At 48.2% G+C, this 24,220-nt stretch overlaps 1 protein-coding gene across 4 annotated transcripts in view; it reads left to right on the forward strand.

The window, feature by feature from the left end:
* NCLN (nicalin) overlaps nucleotides 1–24,220 on the forward strand; it is a 307,486-nt gene that overhangs the window by 240,693 nt on the left and 42,573 nt on the right. For 2 of the 4 annotated variants that reach the window (XM_069648373.1, XM_069648393.1), the window contains exons 12-15: nucleotides 8,388–8,408; nucleotides 9,171–9,334; nucleotides 11,629–11,682; nucleotides 11,865–11,943. In XM_069648373.1, coding sequence (XP_069504474.1) covers nucleotides 8,388–8,408; nucleotides 9,171–9,334; nucleotides 11,629–11,682; nucleotides 11,865–11,943 — 318 coding nt within the window. The remainder of the gene's footprint in view (nucleotides 1–8,387; nucleotides 8,409–9,170; nucleotides 9,335–11,628; nucleotides 11,683–11,864; nucleotides 11,944–24,220) is intronic. The other 2 variants (XM_069648399.1, XM_069648383.1) reach the window with 1 other exon arrangement.

Raw genomic sequence — 24,220 nt, forward strand, 5'->3', positions numbered from 1 at the left:
TCAAAAGGCGATCGCCGTCACGGTTGGCCTCCACAGTGAGCCTACCGACAAGAGACCAGTCTGGAGAGGACTTGTTGAAGCTGACTAAGACCTTGCAGCATGCCAGGTCAACAGTCAACGACACCATGTATGAAAGCAGCGACAAGCATATTGTCGACTAAGTCAATGACATTCACTACGGCAGCACTGAAGGAGAGTGGGTCAGCGAAGGAAGTGACGACCACTCCACGGGTGTCCTTACCCCCGAGGCAATATACGGCTGCGAAGACAGCGACTAAGGCAACGGCCACTCCACAGTCAGGAAAAGACCCGACGACTGCACCGACCCAGCAACCTCCTGAAAAGGACACTGTCCCTCCGGTGGAACTTCCCCACTACATGGACCAGTGGGCTCCTCCAGCTAGGCCGGAGCAGATCTTTTCAAGTACTGACAAGGGAGAGAATGATCCTTACAACGGTTACTACACGGATCACAAAGGGGGAGGATCTGGGGGATGGTGGACCAGAGTTTCCTGCTCTCAAGAGAAAATGTGTCGGCCCAGACCCCACTCCACTGGCTCCTTTCACCCTTAGACATAGGGATATGTCGCTGGACATTCAAACGACCCTACACACACTGGAAACACCGGAATCCAGCAGAGGATGCCGCCACCAGGACCTACGCCTCCACTGGAAATGCCATAACCGCAGAGGTTGGGCTCACACCCGCACACGGACCCGGGCACAGACACGCCTACCACAGCTGCAAGCACTGACGAGGACGACTATTTCATCATGGCTGACTGAGAAACACCACATGCGGGCCAGCCCCATAGGGCCTCCCCACTGGACGAAGTTGGATCCTTTCATTATATCTTGTCAAGGACCTCTGAACTGTTTCAGTTGGTTTCTGAGGAGATGAAGAATTAAGGTTTCCTGTACTAGTGGCGCGAGTCGAGGAGAAAGACCACCATGTCCGTTCCCTTCCTGGACAACATCTGGGAGGAAGGCCTAGCTCTAATGCGAAACCCAAGTACGGCCCGATCAAGCGGGACAGATTGGAGAAGTACAGGGTTCCAGATTCAGCTCCCAGGTGCTTAAGGTCTCAGACCTCGCCTGATTCGGTTATCTCGGCTGCAGCCAGGAAGCACTCGACAAACCAGTTATCTGCAGCCATGGTAGCCCGGACCAGGAGAGTAAGAAGCTGGATGCAATGGGCAAGAGGATAATTTATACAGCAGCCTCTACCATCCAGGCAGGTAACGCCTAGCCATTTTGTCCTGATATGACCGGGAACTATGGTTCAAGCTGGGTCCTTTTCAGGACTTCCTGCCCGATGACAAGAAGGTTGAGGCACTAGAACTCTTTCAGGAAGGGGGAAGTGGCCTCGGGTCATGCGATCTCCGTAGCAGTGGACATCACCGACTTGGGTTTCCGCCAGATGGGGAACAGGGTGCCCCTATGTCAATGTTGGTTGAAGGCAACAAACTTCTGCCAGGACGTTAAGACTAACGTTCTGGACATGCCATTCGACGGGGAGCACCTCTTTGGAAAAGCAATCGACGAGTCTATGCAGACAATAAAGACAGACATACAGACAACACACCCCATGTGAACTTTGCAACAGTGACGGCCTTCGTCCTTTTGCTCTTCAGTGGAAAGACAGGAAGATCTTCCAAGGGTTATAATACCCTGTACCGGCAGCCTTCATGCTCCTCCACTCAAGCATACAGGGGTTGCTCTCAAGGCAGCGGCGGCGCCGGCAGGGCAGAGCTATGTGCCCCAAGCAGACCTTATCCAGCTGTGGCCTCGGTCCCCCACTTATGCACCCCGGCAGGAGGCCGGCTGGCAGTTAGTAAAGATCACCACGGACAGATTGGTGCTGGACTCTCTTGGACATGGGCACACCTTGGAGTTCCAACGCAGGTGTCCTCGTATTCTGCCGATTCAGCAGCAAGAACACCACTGACCACAGCTTATGCAAGAGGTGCGTGCCATGTTACAGAAGGGGGCATGGAACCTGTTCTCTAGCATCTCAGGGCCTCCTGAGCATATTCCAGATACTTTCTGGTTTGACGGAAAAACAGGGGGGTTGGAGGCTGATCCTGGATCTACGGCATCTCAACAAGTAATTAAAAGCCCAAAAAGTTCTGGATGGTCCCGTTGCAACATGTGTTTGGCCAAATGGAGCAAAGAGAATTTCTGATGTTGTTGGATGTGGAGGACGCCTACTTGCACATCCCCATTCACAAGAAACATAGCAAGTGCCTGCAATTTGTAGTTCAAGGTCGGCACTACCAGTTCAAGGCTCTGCTTTTTGGCTGAAGTAGGCCCGAGGGTTTTTATGAAGTGCCTGGCCCTGATGGCGGCACTTCTTTGTCTACAAGGCCTCCATGTATACCCCTACCTGGATGACTGGCAAGCACATATTGAGAATGGTATGTCTGACAAAGTTGGGGGTGCGCTATAAACTATCCAAAGTCTTGCTTGACACAACCTCAAGACTTGCCGGTCTAGGTGCCTGAATCCACACGGACGTGTTTGGCATCGCCCTTGGAGGAGGGGGTGAGAGCCATACAAAGCAAAGTGCAGCACTTGTCGTCGGCTCAGACTGTCACGGTTCGGTCAATCAAGGGCAAAATGTCCTCCTGCATCAGCCTCACCTGCCTCTGCAGTCTTCACATGAGATCTCTCCAGGAGTTTGTGGATGCACGTGTCAGAACTTTGTGGACAAGATATCACTCAGCAAGGAGTTCTGTCGGACGATACAATTGCATCTCATCCCGGCAGTCGCCACTGATGCCTCTGTAGAAGAATGGGGACCCCACACCGGACGGTTGCACGCTGAGGCCTCTGGCAATCAGAAGAGAAGAACCTCCACATCAATGTCCTGGAACTTGGGTTGTATTCTGGACCCTCAAATATTTTCGCTGTTGTTGAAGGGCAAGGTAGTGAGGGTCTTCAGACACCACCACCATGTTCTACATCCTGAAACAAGGGTGAGGGACCCGCTCACCGGTAGTTTCCAAGGAGGCCCAGGACCTTTGGCAGTGGGCCATTTGTCAAGGTATGTTCCTTGTCCCGTTTCACCTAGAGGGAGTCGAGAACACCATTGCGGACTCGCTCAGCAGGGAACAGCATTCTTGCTTCGAGTAGGAACTTCACCAGGGCCAGGTGGATCTTCTGTTGGGCAAATGGGGCCAGCATCAGATCGATCTCTTCGTGACTGCGGCAAACACCAGGTGCCAGACGTTCACAAGCAGGTTCCATCAACCTTTACCTCAGTTTCCACTCACCTTATGTGTTATAACACTCTGACAATGCTACTGCAGGATGATACGTTGCCCCAGTGTGGCCGAGACAAATCTGGTATCTGGACCTGTTAGGCAGAAACCTGTGCAGTTCCCTCTGGGACCACTGCAAAAGATTTAGGACTACAGGTGTTTGGCAGTAAACCCACTTGGTAGCAGTCTGTACCACACAGATTCACTTGGTAGCTGTGGCTGAGCAGTCAGACTTCCCTCAAGAAGAGTTAGGCAGTATACAGAGTATTCACAATAGGTCAAGACAACGCAGTAGAACAAGCAAACACTGACCAGGGCTTGGTGTAAAAGAGATATAATTATTTATTTAAAACCACATCTAGAAAAACACACAGGCACTAATAATAAGCAATTAGAAAACACGGTCACTAAAAGATATACACTCCCTTAAAAGAATATTAGACAAGTCTTAAGTAAAGCCCCACTTATTTTCAGACAGCGGTGAGCGCTTAACGTAGATGGCACGCTAATAATTCATTTTAAAAAAGGAGAGAAAAGCAGAGAATAAATTGAACAGATCCCAACACTTTTTCACGAACACACAAGAGGGAAAGGCAAAGTAACACCGTGAATTCAGAGTCAATAGGCTGGATCCGCTTTAAGAGGATCAAAACGAAATATGTCCAATGTCACACGGTTGCAGTGCACAAACATCTCGTAACGGTTCAAAAAAGGAGTTGGACCAAGAAAGGGACTAGTTAGAGGGTCAAGGCGGCCAGCCCAGTCCAGAAGGTTAAGGAGTTATTATTACCTAGTTGCAATCTTTAGAAAGGAAGGGCTTGCGGACACGGTACCTTAAAGTGGTGAGAACACTCCAGCGGGGGCAGTAGTTCCTGGCAGCGGGTGCAAGTCGGTGTTTCGTCCGAGGGAAGAGAGGATCTCGTCGTGGAGGAAGACAGGAGTCCGTTGCACTGCCAGGGAAGAAACCAGCCGCAGAGTTTCTCAGGTACAAGGAGCGGTCCGGTGATTCGCGGTTCAGTGGTGAGTGGATAGCTGGCTGCCGGGGTGCTTGGCACGGGCAGTTCGACCACAAACCGGGCTGGGGTGCGAAGAAAGAAAGGTAAACTGGTTGTGCCCACCAGTCAGAGAAAGAAGCCTCTCCAGCCGGGAGATCTTCTCTGTCGTCGGGAAGTGGTGAGTCGGTTCCGCAGGGCTCCACCAGTGGTGTCGTGTTAGGTCGGCTCAGCTTCTCCCTCGTCGGATTCTCAGGTCCTGTGGCGACTTCTGAAGTTCCAGTCCCCAAAGCCCTGCTTTTATGCAGAGAACCCCCATTCACTCAGCCTAGCTGTCACTCAAAACATGCTGAGTGGTGAGCCGGCCGGCTCACCACTTGGGCCAATCACACAAGAGTGCGACCTGAGTTACCAAGGTAACTCGGTCCAGGGTGCCTAAACCCCCTCCACACCCCCTGTGGTACCCAAACAGAGTGGCACCACTTTTGGAGGCTTCTGTGGAGAAGCCCGCCAAAAAGTGGAACAAAGGGCTCGACTTGGGTTGGAGTCACAGAAGAGAACACAAACGCCATTTTAGAATCGAGTCTTGGCAAAAAATACCAACCAGAGAATTAATATTAATTAAGTAAACCGGCGGTATGTTCGAGGCTATGAGAATTAAATAATTAAAGTTGGCAGCCTCGAACAATGGGACTATCCCATAGGAAAATATTTGCGGTCGAATATAAAAAGTAGTTTCCACTGCCACCAGCCAAAACTCGATCAGGGGGGACAGAGATGTGCCCCCTCGACTAACAGACCCCAGGGCAACCGAATTGCCCCGACCAGTACGTCCACAATATGATGGTTTGTACTGGTTTCTGTTAATAATTTGGGACTAGTAAAGCCAATGGTGACTTTACATGCCCTGTGAGACAGTAGTCAGTCCCAGGGTATGGAGTCTATGGTGGGGTGTCACTATGACGCCCCTGTGCTACAGCACGGAGGGTGCTGTGTAACACACATAGGAAAAACACATGAGACCCTATGGAGTAAAGGACCCCATAGCCCATAAAACACATTACCAATCAAAGGAATACCATTACCCATGTCCAAGAGTGGGAGGAAGAGTCTCACTCTTGGCAGGAGGAAAAAAACAAACTCCAGAAATCCAGCAAAGCTGCTGGGGGACTCACTAGGTTAGGAAATTCAGCCTAAAGAGAGAATTCTCCCTAACAACCTGCTCAACTCTCCCTTCGTAAATACCTTCCCACTCAAGCTCTTCACTCCTCCACCTCCCTCAGGGTCAGTCGCTTCTCCAAGCAGCGAGTTGGGGGTAGATCTTTCCTCGGCTGGGGCTTCCCTCTGGAACAGCCTCCCTGCCACTCTGAAACTTGAGGACTATCGCTGGTTCCGGAAGCACCTCAAGACCTTCCTCTTTGCTTCTGCCTTCGCTCTTCCTCTGCACTGCTGATCTGTTTGCTTTGCACGGAGCACCGGGGTGCCCTTTGATTTCGGGCCTAGGTCCACACCCAACCACACACACCCGCACTTCCTCCTGGCAACCCTTGCACTTGGGGCTGTATCTGTAACCCTACAGTCCCCTTTCCTGCACTTATCAGACACCCCTCGTCTCCGCTTTAAAGCTTGCACTTGCTGCCCTGGTGGCTGCACTACAAGTTATTTGTATCACTTGTTCAGCACTTTCCACCTCTTCCCTCTTCCCTGCACTTGCGCATTCTCAATGTCACTGGGCCTAGTTGGATTGCTGTTTTGTCCTCCCTTGTTCCCCTTCCCTCCCCTTGTCGCGCTCTGAAACACTTGTTTATGAGCACGATGCAAATAAAATGTATCCTATGTCATGCTGCCTCTGTCAGTGGCCCTTTCCATCAGGCTGCCATTGTCCCCGGACCACCTCGCCATAGAAGAAGGGGTCGGGGGTGATTCTGCATCATGACCCGGAGTCTCTGAACTTGAAATCATGGCTCCTACAGCCCTAGAGTGTGGAGGTTATTATTTTACCCGCAGAATGTAAGGTCATCCTGGCCAGGGCCAGAACATTGTCAACGTTGAAGTGCTACGGACATAAATGGAAATGCTGCTTCGTGTGGTGCCAGCCTCAGAAGATTACCCTGCTGCTTGTCACGGCCCTGAAACTTCTAACATACTTGCTTCCCTTGGCCAAAGAAGGACTGGCTCACGCCTCTATCAAGGTGCATCTCACCGCCATAACCAGGTACACCAGTTCTCCGGGCAGATCTTTGCTGTGGTTTCAGACTCGTCAAGGAGTTCCTCAAGGGACTCTTCAGGACTTAACCGCCGGTGAAGGCTCCTGCCCCCGCTTGGGAGCTCAGTATTATTGCTAGCTAAGCTCATGGGAGCTCCTCCCTTCGGAACTATGCTTCAGGTCCCACTCGAGTGTCTCTAGTGGAAGACTGTTTCCTCATGGCTCTCACCTCAGCCAGGTGGGGTCAGGGAGATTGCGATCCTGTCTAACAAGCAGCCTTACTTGCCTTTCCATGCTTCAAGGGTGGTACTGCATACGAACCCCACCTCTATGACAAAGGTAGCTTCGGAATTCCTCTTCAATGAACCTTTGGTGTTTCCGGTCGTCTTTGTGAATCCGTCGTTGCCAGCGGAAAGGGCCTTGCATTCGCTGGATGTTGCTGGTGCGTTGAAGCTCTACGTGTTCGGTACGAAGAATTTTAAGAAGACTTCACAGTTGTTCCTCAACTTTGGCCTTATCAAAGGCTTCCATCTCCAGGTGGCTCTCCGGCTGCATCATGCATCGACTGGCTAGCAGGCTGCTGCCAGGCCGGCCGAGAGTCCACTCCACCAGAGCATTGCAGCAACAATGGTGTTTCTCTCTGGTGTGCCCATGCTCGACAGCTGCAGGGCTGCTACGTGGAGGTCCACGCATACCTTCACGGGGTTCTACTAAATCGACAGGGATTCCAGGGAGGACTCCCGAGTCGGCCAACCGGTGCTACACAACCTGTTTGAGGTGAGTCGTTTCCAGAGGTGAGTGTTTATTGCCTCTATTGAGCCTTACCACCTCGAGTGGTTGTGCATATGTACTGTTATACTGTTGTGTAATCGTTATTCATGAGCATGGTAATCCTTGCCAGACCCCATGCTGGAGAAGGTTTAAGTTACTTACCTGTAACTATTGTTCTCCTGCACGGTTCTGGCATGGATTCACATGCAAGCCCACAAGCTCCTCTGTGGCTCTTCTTGGTTCATACTGCCACTTTACATGCTTACCAGATCTGAAGATGAGCCCCAGGGATGGAGCTTAGGGAGAGGACCGTCATTGGATTGGGGCAGAGTGGCTCAGGGTACAGTGATTGCTTTAGAGGAGAAATACAGTTTTGAAGTAAAACAGTTTTTTCTTTTACCAAGGATTCCCAGCCTGACTGAGAAAAATGAGGAGCATGTGAATCCATGCCAGACCATGCTGGAGAACAGTAATTACAAGTAAGTAACTTAAACAGTTTGCGGTCTCTCAGCGATGCAGCGCTTCTATATATGCTGGCCCCAACATCGTCAGTCTGTATGCTGGCCCCAACATCACGTCAGGCAGAGAGGTATTGCTGTGTTGCGCCCCATGGCGGCGGAAACTTTTTCTGAAGAGCAGTTGCGCTGGCAGATGAGGAACATCCATCAGAAACCTCACTGAGGTAAGTAATTTGTTTGATTCTGCCACTTTTTTGGAGTACTAGCATACTAAGGCCCAACATCTTTTAAACCGTGTGGCTGTGGGGAAATTAGAATTTTGTCACCAGCACCTTTTTGGGTAGCATTGGAAATGTGTGGAATTTAACCTTGTAATGTGATTTTTACTGCATGTGGTGTTGCTTTAATGCCACATGTGGTAAATGTGTCCTCAAAAAAATATTTAGCGGATGGTATAAACGGGTGTTTTTTCAAATACCCCCCTTATTAACATTCACACCTGTCTATGGCCTCAGAGGCATGTGCTATTGGGCATCGAGTTTGGGACAACACTCTTTCGCTTCTAGACTGTTCACTTGATATTACTCATGTCGGGCCACAGGGGTATTGGTGGTGAAAGGGAAGCTCTGCTGTGCGTTCACTGTCTTTCTTGCTTTGAGCATCTTTTCTTTTATTTGGATTGCCGCTGGGATTGTAGTTCGATGTCAGCTTCCACCGGGTTCGTTTTCTTTTCCTTTTTCTCTTATTGCACCTGTTAACATTGCTTATGTTTTTACCTAATTCCGACTCCCATCTGTTTCTCTGCTTCTTGTTTTCTGTGTTTTTTTAAACTGCTTATGCTTTCTTAATATATCCACTTTGCCTCATGGATTTTAATGTTTTATCTTATTAGCACTTCCTCCTGCTTATCACGGTTGTGCTTTCAGTTTTCTCGATTTTTGACAATGCAAGTTAATGTTTTCACTTCAGATCTTTGCTCTGCTCTTAATTCTTTACTGTGCCCAAGACTGTTTTTAATTCAGTGTTTTTTATTTATTTATTTTTTGCTTGAGGCCTTCACTCGGTGTTTCCTTATTTTAAGATTAGAAGTAATTAACGGTTCAGTCAACAGCTTCAAACCCACATTACAGGGTCTTCAAATATTCTAGACCCTAATTTTATTGTTTGCTGCCAAGATTTTGCAGTGTAAGTACTCCTCGCTATGATTCCAGTGTGGAGGATTTCTCAAGATCTGGAGTCAAAGGTGCAAATTTACTCTTGACACCAGAATTCCAGGATGTAAGCCCCGATTTCATGATGCATACTTGCTTTTGAGGCACCAATTAAGAAAACTCTTGAGATCCCATTCAACATTCTGAGTCCCTGACACCAGGTCATTATCTGACATTTGTATGTGTTTTTAATAAATATATATATCATTTGCACTTAAACGTTTTTGTGACTAGACTTTCTGCACCATTTTTTGTTTTTCTCCCTTTAGAAAATTCAGCAGGGACAGTTGGAATCGATTATGCACTGGCTGACCAGTCAGCCTAGGGCTGCCCAGTTGGTGGACAAGGATAGCACGTTCTTCAGCACCCTTGAATATTACATGAGCCGCTACTTGAAGGATGTCAAACTGCACCATGTAAAGGCAGACAAGCGGTAACTAAAGATTGGTTTTGGAAGGGTTGCATTGTACGTTGGATTTCAGTAAACTTTGTTTCAGTGGCGGGGCATGCATATGTTAATGAGGTACTTTTTGTCCTTGGTTAGGTTAGCCATTGTTCCTCAAATTCCCTCCCAATGTGTGTGTTTTTGTAATATGTAAGGATATAAATAGGTAACCTGCTAATCTTGTAAGGAAACTTAATTAATTTCAAGCAGAGCAATTTGAAATGTACAGTATACAATTAGTTGGATGCTTGGTTCTCCAGCTTCTCCCCTTGGGATAATCTAATTTTGTAAATGGCCGATTCCAGACTCCCATAATGCCTAGCTTGCTTTCGTTATCACTACTATCCAGTCCGTTCCTTTTCCTTCATATTCATGGAATGTCAACCTCAATTGAGAAATATTGTGAAACAAACACCAAATCTCTGTTGGAATGCCTTGATGGAACCCAGTTTTCTGTGCAAAAGAACTCGCACAGTTGTATTGGCTCCACTGTTGAGTGGCATTCTAGGTGTATGTGTATAACCTGCTGTTTGCTTGGGGCTGTCCAGCGGGAGCATCATCTCTGACAAGGCTTTAGCTTACGGCTTATCTGGGAAGTGATGGTGAACTATTTGAAAGGAAAATGCAAAAAAAGTACAGGGTCTCACTAGATGGTGTAGGACTGTATTATTTCCACCCCCACCCTTTCAATCCAGGGGTATTGCCGCAGTGAGCGGTTGAAATACATTTTTGCTTATGTAGCTCACTTGAGCAGATTAGTCATGGGGCGTTGTGTTCAGTGAGCATGTATGGTGGCTTATTGAGGGTTCAGGAGGCTAAAGTTATTTAATGGTAGTATTTACTGCACTTCTCAAATCTGTCAAAGGTGAAGTGGGCCATTCCTGGTGCTTTCTTATAAAAAGCAATGATAGTACCTCTCCTATGCCTGTGTGAGACAACTAAAGAGCGTGGTATACGCCACACTACCTTCGTCCAACCATGATGGCACATGGGGATTGCTTCCAATCTCATTCAAAGAGAAATACCTAGGTTGCTGAAATGGGCTCTAATCCGGTTGAACCTAAATTACAATGTCTGAGTGTTAATTGCATATCTTCGGCCATAATACAAATCCTGAGTCTTGCCATGTGTCTCTCTTGGTGATACAGTGTGTGTGTCTGTGTTAGATCAGTGCTGGTACTCCTTTTTTAAATCCTTTCCATAGACTGCCCACTTCCACTGACTACTTGTGGTGCTTTTTAAATTATCTGCTGCAAGGTGAGCATGTAAATGCAATTCAGATCTATTTACATCTAGTGCTGCATTCTCAGACATGTTCTTTATCCAGCATCTTCTGTGTGGGGAAAGTGAAGAAAGAATTGGGGAAATGCAAATGCATTGAAAACTATGAGAAATGAATGACTACTTGAAATGCCATGGGTTTAGTTGAAATCATCAGCTCAGGAAATACGATGTGTGAGAAACCGAGTGTTCAATCCTGGCTTCCCAATTTGACTAAAGAATGTAGTACGGCAGATCACTTTATTTAGTTCATGGCACAGAAAGAGAATATATATAACTTTACAGTTTACTTTCGGATAGCTCTACATAGTAATCTTCTGCTATTCCTTTAGATCCTGTTTTTGTAATCTAGTTGTAACACAACATTCTGTTGTACACCATTAACTCCAATCGGATGTCACTAGTGCAAGAAATGATCTCTTTCTCTCCCAGGGCTCAAGATAAGAGGATACAATTACTTTCAGGTAGCAAACAGTAAATTCCCAAAAGTTTTTTTTTTTAGCAGAGTAAAATATTATATCCATGCTTGAGAAGATATGTAGCTTAAAGTTCCTCTTCAGATCAGAGAATAGTAAAGCTCCTTCCTATGGTGCTGCTTTGCTGGTACCACTGAACTTCACGTATTAATAGGGATGTGTGGCCGGAAGAAGGGAGGAGGCTTCAATGTGGCAATTTTTCCCATTTCTTGTTGGAAATATTTTTACTCTGTTTATTTAATGGCAGTGTTTGCTTGTTTTTTAGGAAGTAAAAGTGGATGGTATGCAATTTCTGTGGAACTCCACTGCTCCTTGGAATTTAGTCCACAATTAATACAATATTTTTGGGGGGTGAAAATACTTTACTTTTTGTATGTACTATTTCATTATGCCAAACGACCTTCAGACCTAGACTGTATTCACATATTCTGTCAAGTGGGCAGTGTAGTCATGGGTGGTCTCGTTTTACTTCTTAATCTGCCTAATTCCTAACATGCTAATGTACAAGACGTTTTTTTCTTTTAGGGATCCTGAGTTTGTCTTCTACGACCAACTGAAACAAACAATGAATGCATACAGGCAAGTTTGTAGAGTAGCTATTTTTTGTCATGATCTTTCCTTGAGCATGCTCCCAAAGTCCCAATGACTGTCAAACTATTGCTCTTTACATCTTTTTTGTTACTTGAATTTTTTTTGTTTCCTGCTCTCTGCTCCTTATTATCAGAATTGATTAGTAATCTCTCTTCATATTTTATTTTTAGGGTGAAACCTGCAGTTTTTGATCTGCTACTAGCGCTCTGTATAGCAGCCTACCTTGGTGTAGCCTACCTAGCAGTTCAGGTGAGAAAGCCCTGACTTCATTGTAGCTCAAAGCTTGCGTCTGGCATGGCTGATGGTGGATTGATAAAGAGCAGATCACAAAGGGAAGTCCATTTGACTATAATGACCTTCCAGACAGAATGGCAGTTATTTCTTAAATTGTGTAAGACCAGATTCTTATGATCCGAGAGATTTAATTTAAATGATTTATACTGCAACCAGGAATAGAGCAGATTAGACAGGTCTCTGATAGAGAGTTCCTTCTGGCCATACTGCAAGTGTCACAGAGCAAGTAGGATCAATGTCGGGCCAACACTAACGTATAAAATTAAACCAAGTCTTTTTGAGTTATTCACAACTAGCTATGTTTAAAGCATTAGACATGGGTTTCTTCTCCTTGAATTAAACTGTTCCACACGCCTTTTTAAACCCAGGGTATCCTCCGGGAATAGACGTTTAGTTTGATTGCTCACAGTGCTGGGGTTTTTAGGACTCCCATAACACGTCTCTCTTGTCTACTTTGTCTCTCTGCTTCTCCTTGGTTCCAAGGATCCATGCTTGCGCGTCATTGGGCCCATATGTCCTGCATGCTAGGCTTGTGCAAGGTTAGCTGTGGCAAAGCGCTAGTTGTCAACCTAGTTCTTGCACCAAGAGGCTGGTAATATTGCATGGAGGCTTGGCTCATGCTTTCCCACCATCCGCCAGTCTCATGGTCTGTTCGATTTTCCACAGTCCTGTCCTCGCTCTTCCCTGAGTAGCAATGGTTTCATATCTAAGGGAGCATTACCTACACCCCTCTTCTCCTCCTTTCCCCTCTGGCCCATTTCCAGTTCCTCAGCACCTTGCCACATGTTGACCGCTTCAGCTCACCCTTGCCAAGAGTTATATTGAGCCATGCCTGTTTACCTAGCACTCGTCCCAGGAGGCCTCTTTCTGCTTTGTACCTCCAACATCCTCCGCAGTCCACTCTCCAATCTTGTTCTGCTCCTCCAGAATGTCTCCTCCACCTTACTTGATCCCTCACTCTCGCTCACTCCCGCTCTCTTGGTGTCTGTAATGCTCAGGATCATTACAGGGGTTTTTATTTGTTTTTTTTAAATTTGATTTAACTTGCACAGATTTTCCACATTACATAGTTGCATTACTTGATAGTACAGTTATACATTTGTGTGTGTGTGTGTGTGTGTGTCTCGCCTTTATTCTACATACATTATAACTCTTCCTCCTGGTTGTCATCACTTATGCTTTTATCTGATGGGTACTGTCTGAAATCACCCCAAATGTGTGTCGGCCGGCCAGTCCGCAGTAGTGGGCTAGAGCATACCTCTTCATTATCATTCACCCAAGTCATAGCCCTCACCCGTTCTTCCATCACTGTAGGGTCTCTGCATTTCCAATGCAGTAGTATCGCGGGTTTAGCTAAAAACAGACCAGTATTTAAGTTTGTGGTTGATAGGGTTCATTTTGCCCACAAAGCCCAGCACACATACCCCAGGGTTCTAGTCTATTGTTTGGTCTAGCATTACTCTTGCGTTCTGTGTGCCCTTTCCTCCATACTGCATGGGCATCCATTCCAAGGGACGGGAGACAGAATCTTTTTCACAAGAAAAAACCTTCTTCCCCTTTAAATTTAGAGGCATGCAGGGGTGCGGCCCTGGGAGGATGCGCTGCCCTGACTCCGCCCTCCAGCGCCACACCTCGGTTACCTTTTCCGTGTCGATGGGAACGGGCCGAATTCACCGGCATTCCTGGGTATGGCTTCAGCTATGTAATTACATGCGCAGATACTTCTTCTTCTGTCTTGGCAGCCCCATTGTTCTTTCCTGAAGTTCAGGATCATGGGCTACCATTTCCAATACAAGGTCCTTCCTTTTGGCCTCAACTCAGCCCCCAGGGTCTTTACCAGATTCATGAATACTGTGGCTGCCCTCCTCAGGGCCTCCACATCTACCCATACCTCGACGCCTGGCTCGTCAGGGCTACATCGCCAGAAGCAGTTCACCACACTTCCCAGGCTCTTAGGAACACACTGCACAATCTGGGCTTTTTGCTCAATCTCAAGAAGTCGCAGCTGCAACCTACACAAAATCTGACATTCTTGAGCCTCATCTGGGACATGTGCTCTGAGAGGGTGTTCCCTTCGGAGGACAAGATCACAGCCATCAAGAGGGCCAGTGCTCACTTCCTCAGCAGAGAGGTGACCTTGGCCCGGTGGTACCATCACCTCCTGGGTCTCTTGGCAGCGGTCCTTTTAGCCGTCCCCCACACGAGACTCGGGATGAGGAGGATACAGCTGCACTTTGCGGCATAATGGAACCAGCAGCGGGCTCTCAATCCGAGATCAACATTCCTCCATCTCTCCACCAGGACATCACATGGTGGTCCATGGACTGCAACCTACGGATGGGCAAGCCCTTCCGGCCTCCCACACCGCAGGTCACCATCACTACAGACTCCTCCCTTGAGGGATGGGGAGCCACTGGACGATCTCTCAGTCCACAGCACCTGGACCCGACACAAGCAGGACCACATCAATTGGTTGGAGCTGAATGCCATCTGGCTAGTGTTCGGAGCATTCCTCCCACTTATCAGGGGCAAAGTTGTCCTCATCGAGACAGACAACTCGACCAGCATGTACTATGTCAACAAGCAGGGAGGCACCAGATCCCCTCCACTGTGCAGAATGGCAATCGGCATGTGGGAGTGTGCCCTGGAAAACGACATCCACCTCGTGGAGGCAGACAGGCTCAGCAGGTTGGGAGCGGACAACTAAGAGTGGCAGTTAAACGACTGCTTTACTCAGATCTTCAGCAGATGGGGTTGCCCCCAGGTGGATCTCTTTGCCATCTGGCACAACAAGAAGTGCTCTGTTTGCCTGGTGGCAGGAACAAGGACCCGGCTCTCTGGGCGACACATTTCGTATTCAGTGAAACAGCATGACCGCCTTCCCGCCCACGCCACTGATTCACAGAGTGATTTGCAAGATCAAGGAGTCTCGCCAGCTCAACATCATTCTGATGGCTCCATGGTGGCCAGCCAGGCCATGGTTCTCTGAGGTGCTCAGCCTCTCTGAGATGCTACCAATTCACCTCCTAACGGGCCCAGCACATCTTCTGGTGCAGGAGGGGGGCAGGGTCATCTACCCCTGCTCCACAGAAGCTAGCCCTCACAGCATGGTTCCTGAGCAGGTGACGCTAAGGCACCTCAGCCTCTCCCAGGCTAATCTGGAAAGCATACAGGGCACAAGGAGCATGGCTATCGGGGGTCAGCATAAGAGTAAATTGACCAGGTTCTGCCACTGGGCAGCTTGCAATGAAACGTACCCCCTGGCATGTACTCTGGACGAGGTGCGCCGTGGAGAGCACTTCGTCCACTCAGGCGTGCAGGTGGACACCTGCCACACTTCTCGCAGCCATCGGGGCATACAGCAACTCAGAGGAGGAGAGAGTTTCCTCTTCCAGCCCAATTGTCAAGAGACAGGTCTCGCCAGGCTCTACCCGCCCATCAAGAGGCCGTACCCCGTGTGTGACCTAAACATAGTCTTGGATACCCTGGCACACAAACCATTCAAACCTATGGCATCTGCAGACATCAGGCTGGTCACCATTAAGACGCCCTTGTTAGTCGGCCTCACCTCGGCTCGCAGAATCGCGAATTCTAGGCGCTGGTCGCCTCGGAGCCATACACTACGTTTCACAAGGACAAGGTAGTCCTATGGACCCCCGCAGCATTCCTACCGAAGGTGCCTTCCGCATTCCATCTGAACAAAGAAATCGTGCTGCCCATGTTTTTTGCTGAGCCCAAAGACGAGGCAGAGTTCGGCACTGCCTTGATGTCAGGCGTGCCCTGAAAATCACCAAGGGCTTCCGCGAGTTGGACGCTCTTTTCGTCACCTTCGGAGGATCAAAACCGGGGTATCGGGCCTCCATGGCCCATTTGATGGTCACAGCCATCAAAGAAGCCTACGAGGGACAGCACAAGCCGCTGCCGGCCGACATGCACGCCCACGCTGTCGGAGCCAAGTTAACAGCCATCTCTTTCCAGCGGCATGTCTCCTGGCAAGTCATAAACTTGGTAGCCACATTGGCCACCCCTTTGGCTTTCTGCAAGCACTAATGTTTGTATGCTGGTTCTAGAGCGGACGCGGCTTTGGGACAGGCGGGTCTTAGAAACCGGTTTGCTTAAGGAGGATCTCCTCTCCACCGTGAGGCTACACTCAGTTGTAATCGCCCATGCAGTATGGAGGAAAGGGGACGGGACGTAAGAGTAATTATAATTTACTCAACCTAGTGACTAACGTACTTGGTCCTAGGTCCCCTCGCCTCCATACGTCCCATCAACCACCCCCTAATAAAACCGGATGTCATTAGACAATATAAAATCTATTGTAAACACGTCTATGGGGACTGAGGTGTGGAGCCAGAGGGCGGAGTCAGGGCAGCGCATGCCCCCAGGGCCTCACCCCAGCGCGCCTCTAAATTTAAAGGCAAAGAAGGGTTTTTTTCTGGTGAAAGTTTGCCTCCCGTCCCTTGGAATGGGCGGCCATGCAGTATGGAGGAAAGGGGACTAAGGACTAAGAGTAAGTTGGTCACTACGGTGATTAACTTATTTCTTCCATTGCTATACACACATCCCTCCAATATTTAGCGACAATTCCACAAGACCACAACATGTGAAGTATACCTGCCTCTTTACTGCCACATCTGGGGCACATCCCTGTCGCTGTGGTATACATACTCATGAGTCTGGCTGGGGTGAGGTGTACTCTGTTTACTATTTTATAATTGATTAACCGGTACCTTGAATTACAGGATGTGTTTCGTTAGCCTGCATTTCGAGTAGATTGTTTCCTCCAACGTATTCCTCATCTTCGATGTATTCCATCCAGCTTTGCTGCCTGCTCTTCGTTAGTTTTTTCAGCAGATGGCGCCGTGCGTCGATGTCGTCGAGTCGGTGGTCCCTCGAAGGCCTCCGTCGAGGGTGACGTCATCGGGTGTATAAGTATCACTCGCGGCGCCCATTGGCCTAGTTCTGTTTTTCCGCAGTATACGTTGCTTCGGACATTCGGCGCGCCTCTAGTTCTGTGAGAATATATAATAAACGAAATATGTCCTCGTCATCGACGCCGACCACGACCCCGAAATCGTGATTCAAAAAGTGCAAATCGTGCGGGTCAAAAATGTCGATCACGGACCCGCATCGAGAGCGTTTGTGGTGCCTCGGAGAAGGCCACGACATGGAGGCCTGTACGAAGTGTCAGGAGATGACGGGGAAGGCCTTGCGAGTTAGGAGAGGAAAGCTACAGGTAGGTCAAAAAACCTCTAGCGTCGAGTCGAGATCCCGTGAGGAGAATTCTCCTCGAGGCGAAAGGCATCGATCGAGGTCCCGTAGCGATTCCCATCGCTCGTTGTCTTTGTCAAAAAGATCGAAGAAGCAATGCCACAGGTCTCCCTCCACCTCATCGTCAGACGAGTCTCCAAAAAAGATGAAATGCCCCACGAAACATTTGTCGACCAAAGAGTGGGAAACATTCAGGGTCAAAATGATGGAGGTGTTTGAAAAAGCGAAGCCTCGGTCCGCGCCTTCTTCGGAAGCCGGCCGGGAGCCTCATCGCTCCGACACTCGCGTGCCCTCGAGCCCGGGTGATCGAAAAAGGAAGGATAGGGAACCTTCCAGGACGCCGAGTGAAAACGCTCCAGTCGAGTCGACCGCTCGAGGTCATCGACGCCGTCCGAGACCCATCATACCTCGAAGGGAAAAATCTTCGAAGGTCGCCTCGACGCCCTCGAAGCAGACCCTGGTGACGACCACGATGACGTTGACGCCGTTATCGACATCGAAACCCTCAGTGCCAAAGGCTCCAGCCAAGCCAGGGAAGCCAGAAAAAGAGAAGGATAAGGTTACAAAACCTGTATTGTCCTCAGAGCCAGGTACTAGACCTCTTCCTCCTCCTCTCCCAGAGAAGGCTTTCAAGCCTCTCCCCAGAAAGGAGTTTTTCAAATCCCTGACCTCAATTTTTGAGGAACAGGAGAGATCTGATGAGGATAATGTACCTTTTGGCCTGGAATATGGCACCCCAAATGTCCCAGGTTGCTTGATTTCAGAAGCAAGCAGAACGAGGGACTTGGTAGAATCATTACACAATGCAAAACGACTTTGGCAGACCAGAACCAGGAGAGCATGCCAGCCCATCATACCGTCAATTAATGACAAAGGTAGTAGATTTAGGATGGGCTAAACCATCAGCCCAATTCATTCAGGATGATTTAACAGATATATTGGACCATGGTCCCACCGAAGACCCAGTACTACCCTTTCATGTAGCCCTGCAAAATAGGGTGGCTAAGAATTGGGAAACTCCGGATTCTATTCCTCCGGTAAATAAATCCCTCACCTCAAAATACCGCCCGGCCAGTAGCGACCCTGGCTATCTGTCCAAACACCCAACTCCCGAGAGTCTGGTCATACAGGCAGCCACAGCTTCTAACAAACTTGCATACCCGTCTATCCCTCCAGACAGGGACGATAAGCGTGTGGATGGTTGGGCACGGAAGGTATTTTCAGCCGGGAGCATGGCATTAAAATCTGCCAACTCCACATGTGCCTTGGCAAAATTTTCGTACACTCTTTGGGAGTGCATTGCAATGGCGGCAGAGCACATACCAGACGGGGAAGAAAGGGAAGGGTTCCTAGCCATCGTTGGAGATGGAAAGGAAGCCATGCAGGAATCCCTTCAATCTGGATTGTATACTGCAGATAGTGTAAGCAGGTCCATGGGCACTAGAACGGTAATGCGCAGATTTGCGTGGTTACGGAAGTCGGGTTTCGCACCGGACGTACAGAACCGCCTTCTGAACATGCCTTTTGACGGGTCTCACCTTTTTGGCAACAAGGCTGACGAGAGCCTTGAGAGGTTGCAGACCTCAAAAGGAGATGCCAAATCTTTAGGAGCTGCTATTAGGCAACCTCAGCCTTTTCGTGCGCAAGGACAGTCATGAAGGGGACGATCCTATCGTTACTATACCTCACATGGGAAGACGAGAGGAATGGCCAGTCAAAGGGGCCAGAAAGGAAAACGTGCTAAACCAGCTCCGGCTGCAGCCTCTCTGCCATCAGCGGCTGCAACATCCGCCACAAAACCGCTTTGAGGACTTGCATCACAAAACACCTGCAGGAGGCAGGCTGTCGCAGCATCTGCAAGAATGGCGAGCCATTACTTCAGATGTTTGGGCTCTAGAAATAATAGCCCAAGGTTACTGCCTTCCTTTTCTAACGCAACCTCAAAGCAATCCACCAGGGAGACACCCGCTGAAGTCTTCAAACCCGCTCCTACAGCAGGAAGTTTTAACCCTGCTGGAGAAAGGTGCTATAGAACCAGTACCTGCAGCGGAGAGTAACAAGGGATGACATTCCCCGGATTTTTTGATCCCCAAAAAGGACGGAGGACTGAGACCCATCTTGGACTTAAAAACTTGAACAAGTTCCTCAGAAAGGACAAGTTCAAGATGGTTACCCTTTCTCAGATCCTTCAGGCCCTTCAACTTCAGGACTGGTTGGTGTCATTGGACCTCCAGGATGCTTATTTTCATGTGCCGATTCATCGCAAACACAGAAAATACCTGAGGTTCGTAGTTGTCGACTCACTATCAGTTTCGAGTCCTGCCTTTCGGGTTGACCTCCGCCCCGAGAGTCTTTACCAAGTTAATGGTAGTGGTGGCAGCGCATCTCAGGAGAGGGGGATTCATGTCTACCCCTACCTGGACGATTGGTTGATCTGCCGAGCAAGCACTGGATCATCTGAAAGTCACCTGCCACTTCATCCACAAACTGGGCTTCTCCTTCAATTTCAAGAAGTCACACATGACACCTTCCCAACAGCTTCAGTACATAGGAGCTGTATTGGACACGTCCTTGGGAAAGAGCTCGTCTCCCAAGTCGAGGGCTCAAGACATTCTTCAGATTTCCAAATACCAAAATGCCCAAAATCTCCAGGCTTACGACTTTTTAAGGTTGCTCGGCCTCATGGCATCCTCCGTCTTTCTGGTGCCAGAGGCACGCTTGAGGATGAGATCTCTTCAATGGGCCCTAAAGACTCAGTGGTCCCAGTTCTCGGGTCAAATGACGGATCTTCTTCAGATTCCGAACAAGGTCAGACAGACCACCTATGGTGGACCTGTACAGAGAACATCCTAAAAGGAGAACCTTTTTGGCAACCATGGCCGGAGATCACAGTAGTGACGGACGTCTCACTCCTGGGGTGGGGAGCTCATGCCAACGATTTGACAATCAACGGTCGTTGGTCTCCATCGGAGCCCAAACTACATATCAACCTTTTAGAGCTGAGGGCAATCAGACTAGCGCTGAAGGCCTTCCTGCCATCTGTCAGGGGAAAGAATGTCCTGATAATGACAGACAACACAGTGGCCATGCACTACCTAAACAAAAGCGGTGGTGTGGGGTCACTACCCCTGTGCAGAGAGGCAATGCAGCTCTGGTATTGGGCGATTCAGGAAGGAATCTCTTTAACGGCAATTCATCTAGCCGAGGAAGAGAATATGATGGCAGATGCTCTAAGCAGGCAGAGCACGGTATCCCACGAATGGGAACTGGCTCAGGAAGTCATTCAAGAGATCTTCGTCCTTTGGGGAACCTCTCAAGTAGACCTGTTTGCAACCGGAATCAACCGAAAATGCAAAAGGTATTGCTCAAGGGAATTTCCCCCGAGAGGAGCCCTGTGGGAGGCGTTCGTGGTGGAGTGGTATTTCCCACTATTGTACGCGTTCCCTCCGATTCCCGTCATTCCTCTGGTCATCAGGAGGCTGAGAAGGTTTCGGAGCCGCATGATCCTAATTGCCCCGGGTTGGGCCAGGGGAACGTGGTACCCGGACCTTCTAGACATGTCCAGCTGTCCCCAGTACGTCTTCCTCAGAGAGAGAACCTTCACTCTCAAATGGAGGGTCAGGTTCTCCATCCAGAGGCCAAAAGCTCAACCTTCATGCTTGGTATCTGAAAGGCTGAGATACAGGGACTGGAACCTTCCAGATGACGTTATGGAGGTGTTGTTTTCGGCAAGAAGGCCAGCAACAAAGTCTCTATACCGTTGCCGTTGGAAAAAGTTTTGCAACTGGTGCAGAGAAAAGAATGTCGATCCTTTCCTATGTTCTATTCCGGAAGTATTATCTTTCCTTCTGACCCTAGCACATAGAGGTCTGAATATCGGAACAATAAAAGGTTACCTTGCGGCACTTTCCATTTTCAAGCGCTCATCGGAAGAATGCTCCTACTTCAAAATTCCTTTCATAATACAATTCTTAAAAGGACTCACTAATGTGTTTTCTCCTCACCCATTTCCTCCTCACCCAAGTACCGATCTAAATGTAGTCCTAAAATTCTTAGTGTGCTCCTTTTGAGCCTATGCACACGTGTCCATTAAGATTACTAACGTGGAAAACAGCCTTCTTGGTTGCTCTAACATCAGCAAGAAGAGTGAGCGAATTGCAGGCACTGTCTTCTGGGCCACCCTATACTGTGTTCCATAAGGGCAGAGTTGTGTTGAGGGTAAAACCATCATTTTTACTCAAAGTAATCTGTTTTTCATTTGTCAGAAAATTGTCTTACCCGCATTCTATCCTCCACCCTATCCTTCGAAGGAGGAGGAAAGATTACACAGTTGGATCCGAAAAGAGCTTTAAGCTTTTACATCTCTAGACTTTCCAGACTAGAGTGGACAACCAGCTGTTTATAGGTTATACAGGAAGGAAACTGGGTCAATCGGTGACAAAACAGAAAATTTCACGCTGGATTGTGCTTTGCATTTCAGAATGCTACAGACTAGCTCAAAAAGACCCTCAGGAAGGGTTAAGGCTCATTTCACCAGAGGCATCGCCTCATCCACGGCCCTTCAAAGAGATGTTCCAATAAGATCCATTTGTGAAGCGCTGTTTGGCAAGGGCTGTCTACGGCTGTCCACGGGTGTTGAGGGCGCACTACTTTGTCTGTTTTTTTATATATATATTATTATTTTCTTTCCTTCGAATTTTGCATAATTTACTATGTTCACCCATCTTCAGTCTCTCAAAGTAGGCATGCCCGATGATTCTGTAATTGCTGCTAATTTGACAAATTCTGTGATGAATAATTTCTGTGCGTTTCGTAGGTTGCCGTCACTATCTGGCCCCCCCTCCCCCCCATTGCAATCACAACGGAGACCCACTGATAATTTTCCTCTGTCAACCCATGGCTCAATTATCGCGGAAAGCAACCACACTCGCACATCCCTTTGTCAACCCTTAACTCCAGTGCACGGCACGTTTGGCACCTCCCAACACATGGTGCATGCTCCGTGCCGCGCTGCTGGTCCCAGTCAATGGGTAGCAGGGTCTCCAATAGCCCCACTGTCACAACTTGTCTCTGATTCAACCTTGCTTGCTGCCGATAACCATCGCTTCAAAATGCATGTCCTGCCAGTAGCTCCCACTTTAGATACCATTTATGAATGTCTTACCCCTGTAAATAAGGAGACCATTTCTTCTCATGCTGATTTACCCCACTCCCCATTTTCTGTGGCTAGTATCCATGATCTAGCCCAGCCACATGAAATCTCATCCATCAGTAATGCTCCAAGTGATGCTTCTCTTGACGCGCATCGGACTCCGCGTGCGCAGCCTCAACCATCTTCGCCGGTTTCTGCGTCTATCACTTTACCCACTATGCTTGAAATTACGCTTGCTGCATTAAATACCACAGTGTTAAGTCTTTACAAACTGAACGTCTTGACGATAACATTTCTACTCAATCCCTGCAGATTGACACCATTTATGATTGGATAACTTCCCTAAATCCTGTGCCAACCCAAGTGCCTGCTCATCTAGTTTCTACCCAGTTGGGACCTTTTCCCACTGTTCCCTCATTTGAAGAAATCATTTGCCCCACTGAGGATGATCCCGTTAATGAAACCATTGTGTTCAATGATTTTTCTTGGGAGAACATCTCCTCGACTCAAGGAAACCTACCTCACGTGATTCCTGAGTTGGTGATTATTGATTCTATCACTTATCAAGAAATCTAAAAACATGCTTGCCCCGAAGCTTCCGAAGAATTCCATTGCCTCTTTCTTTAAACCTCCATCTGTAAGTTTCCCACAGGTTCCATCTATCAATCAACCCAAGCCAGCGTGTCAAATTGATAAGAGTGGTCATTGTGGCAGTTCACCTCCTCTTAACAATTTTCATTACTCTCCTCCTATATAATTTAATTAATGCTTTGGAAATCTCGGTGCCTCCTGCATGTTCAAAGGCTGATGCTTCCATCACTTCCATTCCAATCTCTGCGCCTACTTTGATCACTTCCAGCCCCATAATTTGCCCTGATAATTTATCTACTGCAAAAATTGCTCTCATCAAAAAATGCCATTGATGAGCATCTTTCCTTGAAAAACCAGTCTATTCCTCCCACTTGTGTTCCCACTCAGTCTACCGATGCTGTTCCCCTGATTTCAACCAACAATCCTTTCAGAATGGCGCCTACAAGTGTGACGCCTCCCCCTCCAGTCTCCACGTTACCCCCTACCACAGTTCAAGATCAGGTTTCTAACAACATGCCGTGTGACAACTCTTTACATAATTCTGATTTGATGACCTCTCAGTTTAAATCTTTATTGGACGCTTTTTTTGAAACCCACGGTGCTCCTTATGTCCAAAGTGGTCTGCGCCCCGGTTCTTCAATAACAGTTCCACATCAAACTCAGGACTCATTACGAAGCCTTCCTGCCTGCCAGTCCTGGTCTGCCACCTCCCCTGCATCGACAAAGCTGAACTACCACCCTCTTCCCCGCCCCGCCACCTTGCAGTCTTCCAAAAATACGAACCTCAGTAAAATACCTCCTAAAACTCTATCTCAAGTTTCCAATACTCGTGCACCAAATGGCCACTCATTGATCATGAAATGTCGTGGCTCATATCCTATGTATGATCTCAATAGACAGTGTGTACTAAATATCCTGAATGATGTTGACACCTTGGAACACATCTCGTCAACTGATATCGACCTGGTGGAATTCATTGCTGATGCTGACTTCACCATTGTCCGTCTATGGATTCCTTCAGCTACTGTGGCGAAACTGCTTTGGAATGCTAACCTGATATTGTTTGAGATGGGATTTCTTATCTCTCAGGACCCTTATCGATCACAATCCCTGTTCACCTCAACAAATCTATCGGCTAGTGACTCTGGTAAATCCCTCCAAACCACACGAGTTTATCAATCTACCAAAAATGGCTGTCACAATTTATAACCTCAG

This window comes from Ambystoma mexicanum, chromosome 1p, assembly GCF_040938575.1.
Source record: "Ambystoma mexicanum isolate Mex_15411 chromosome 1p, UKY_AmexF1_1, whole genome shotgun sequence".
Lineage (NCBI taxonomy): Eukaryota > Metazoa > Chordata > Amphibia > Caudata > Ambystomatidae > Ambystoma > Ambystoma mexicanum.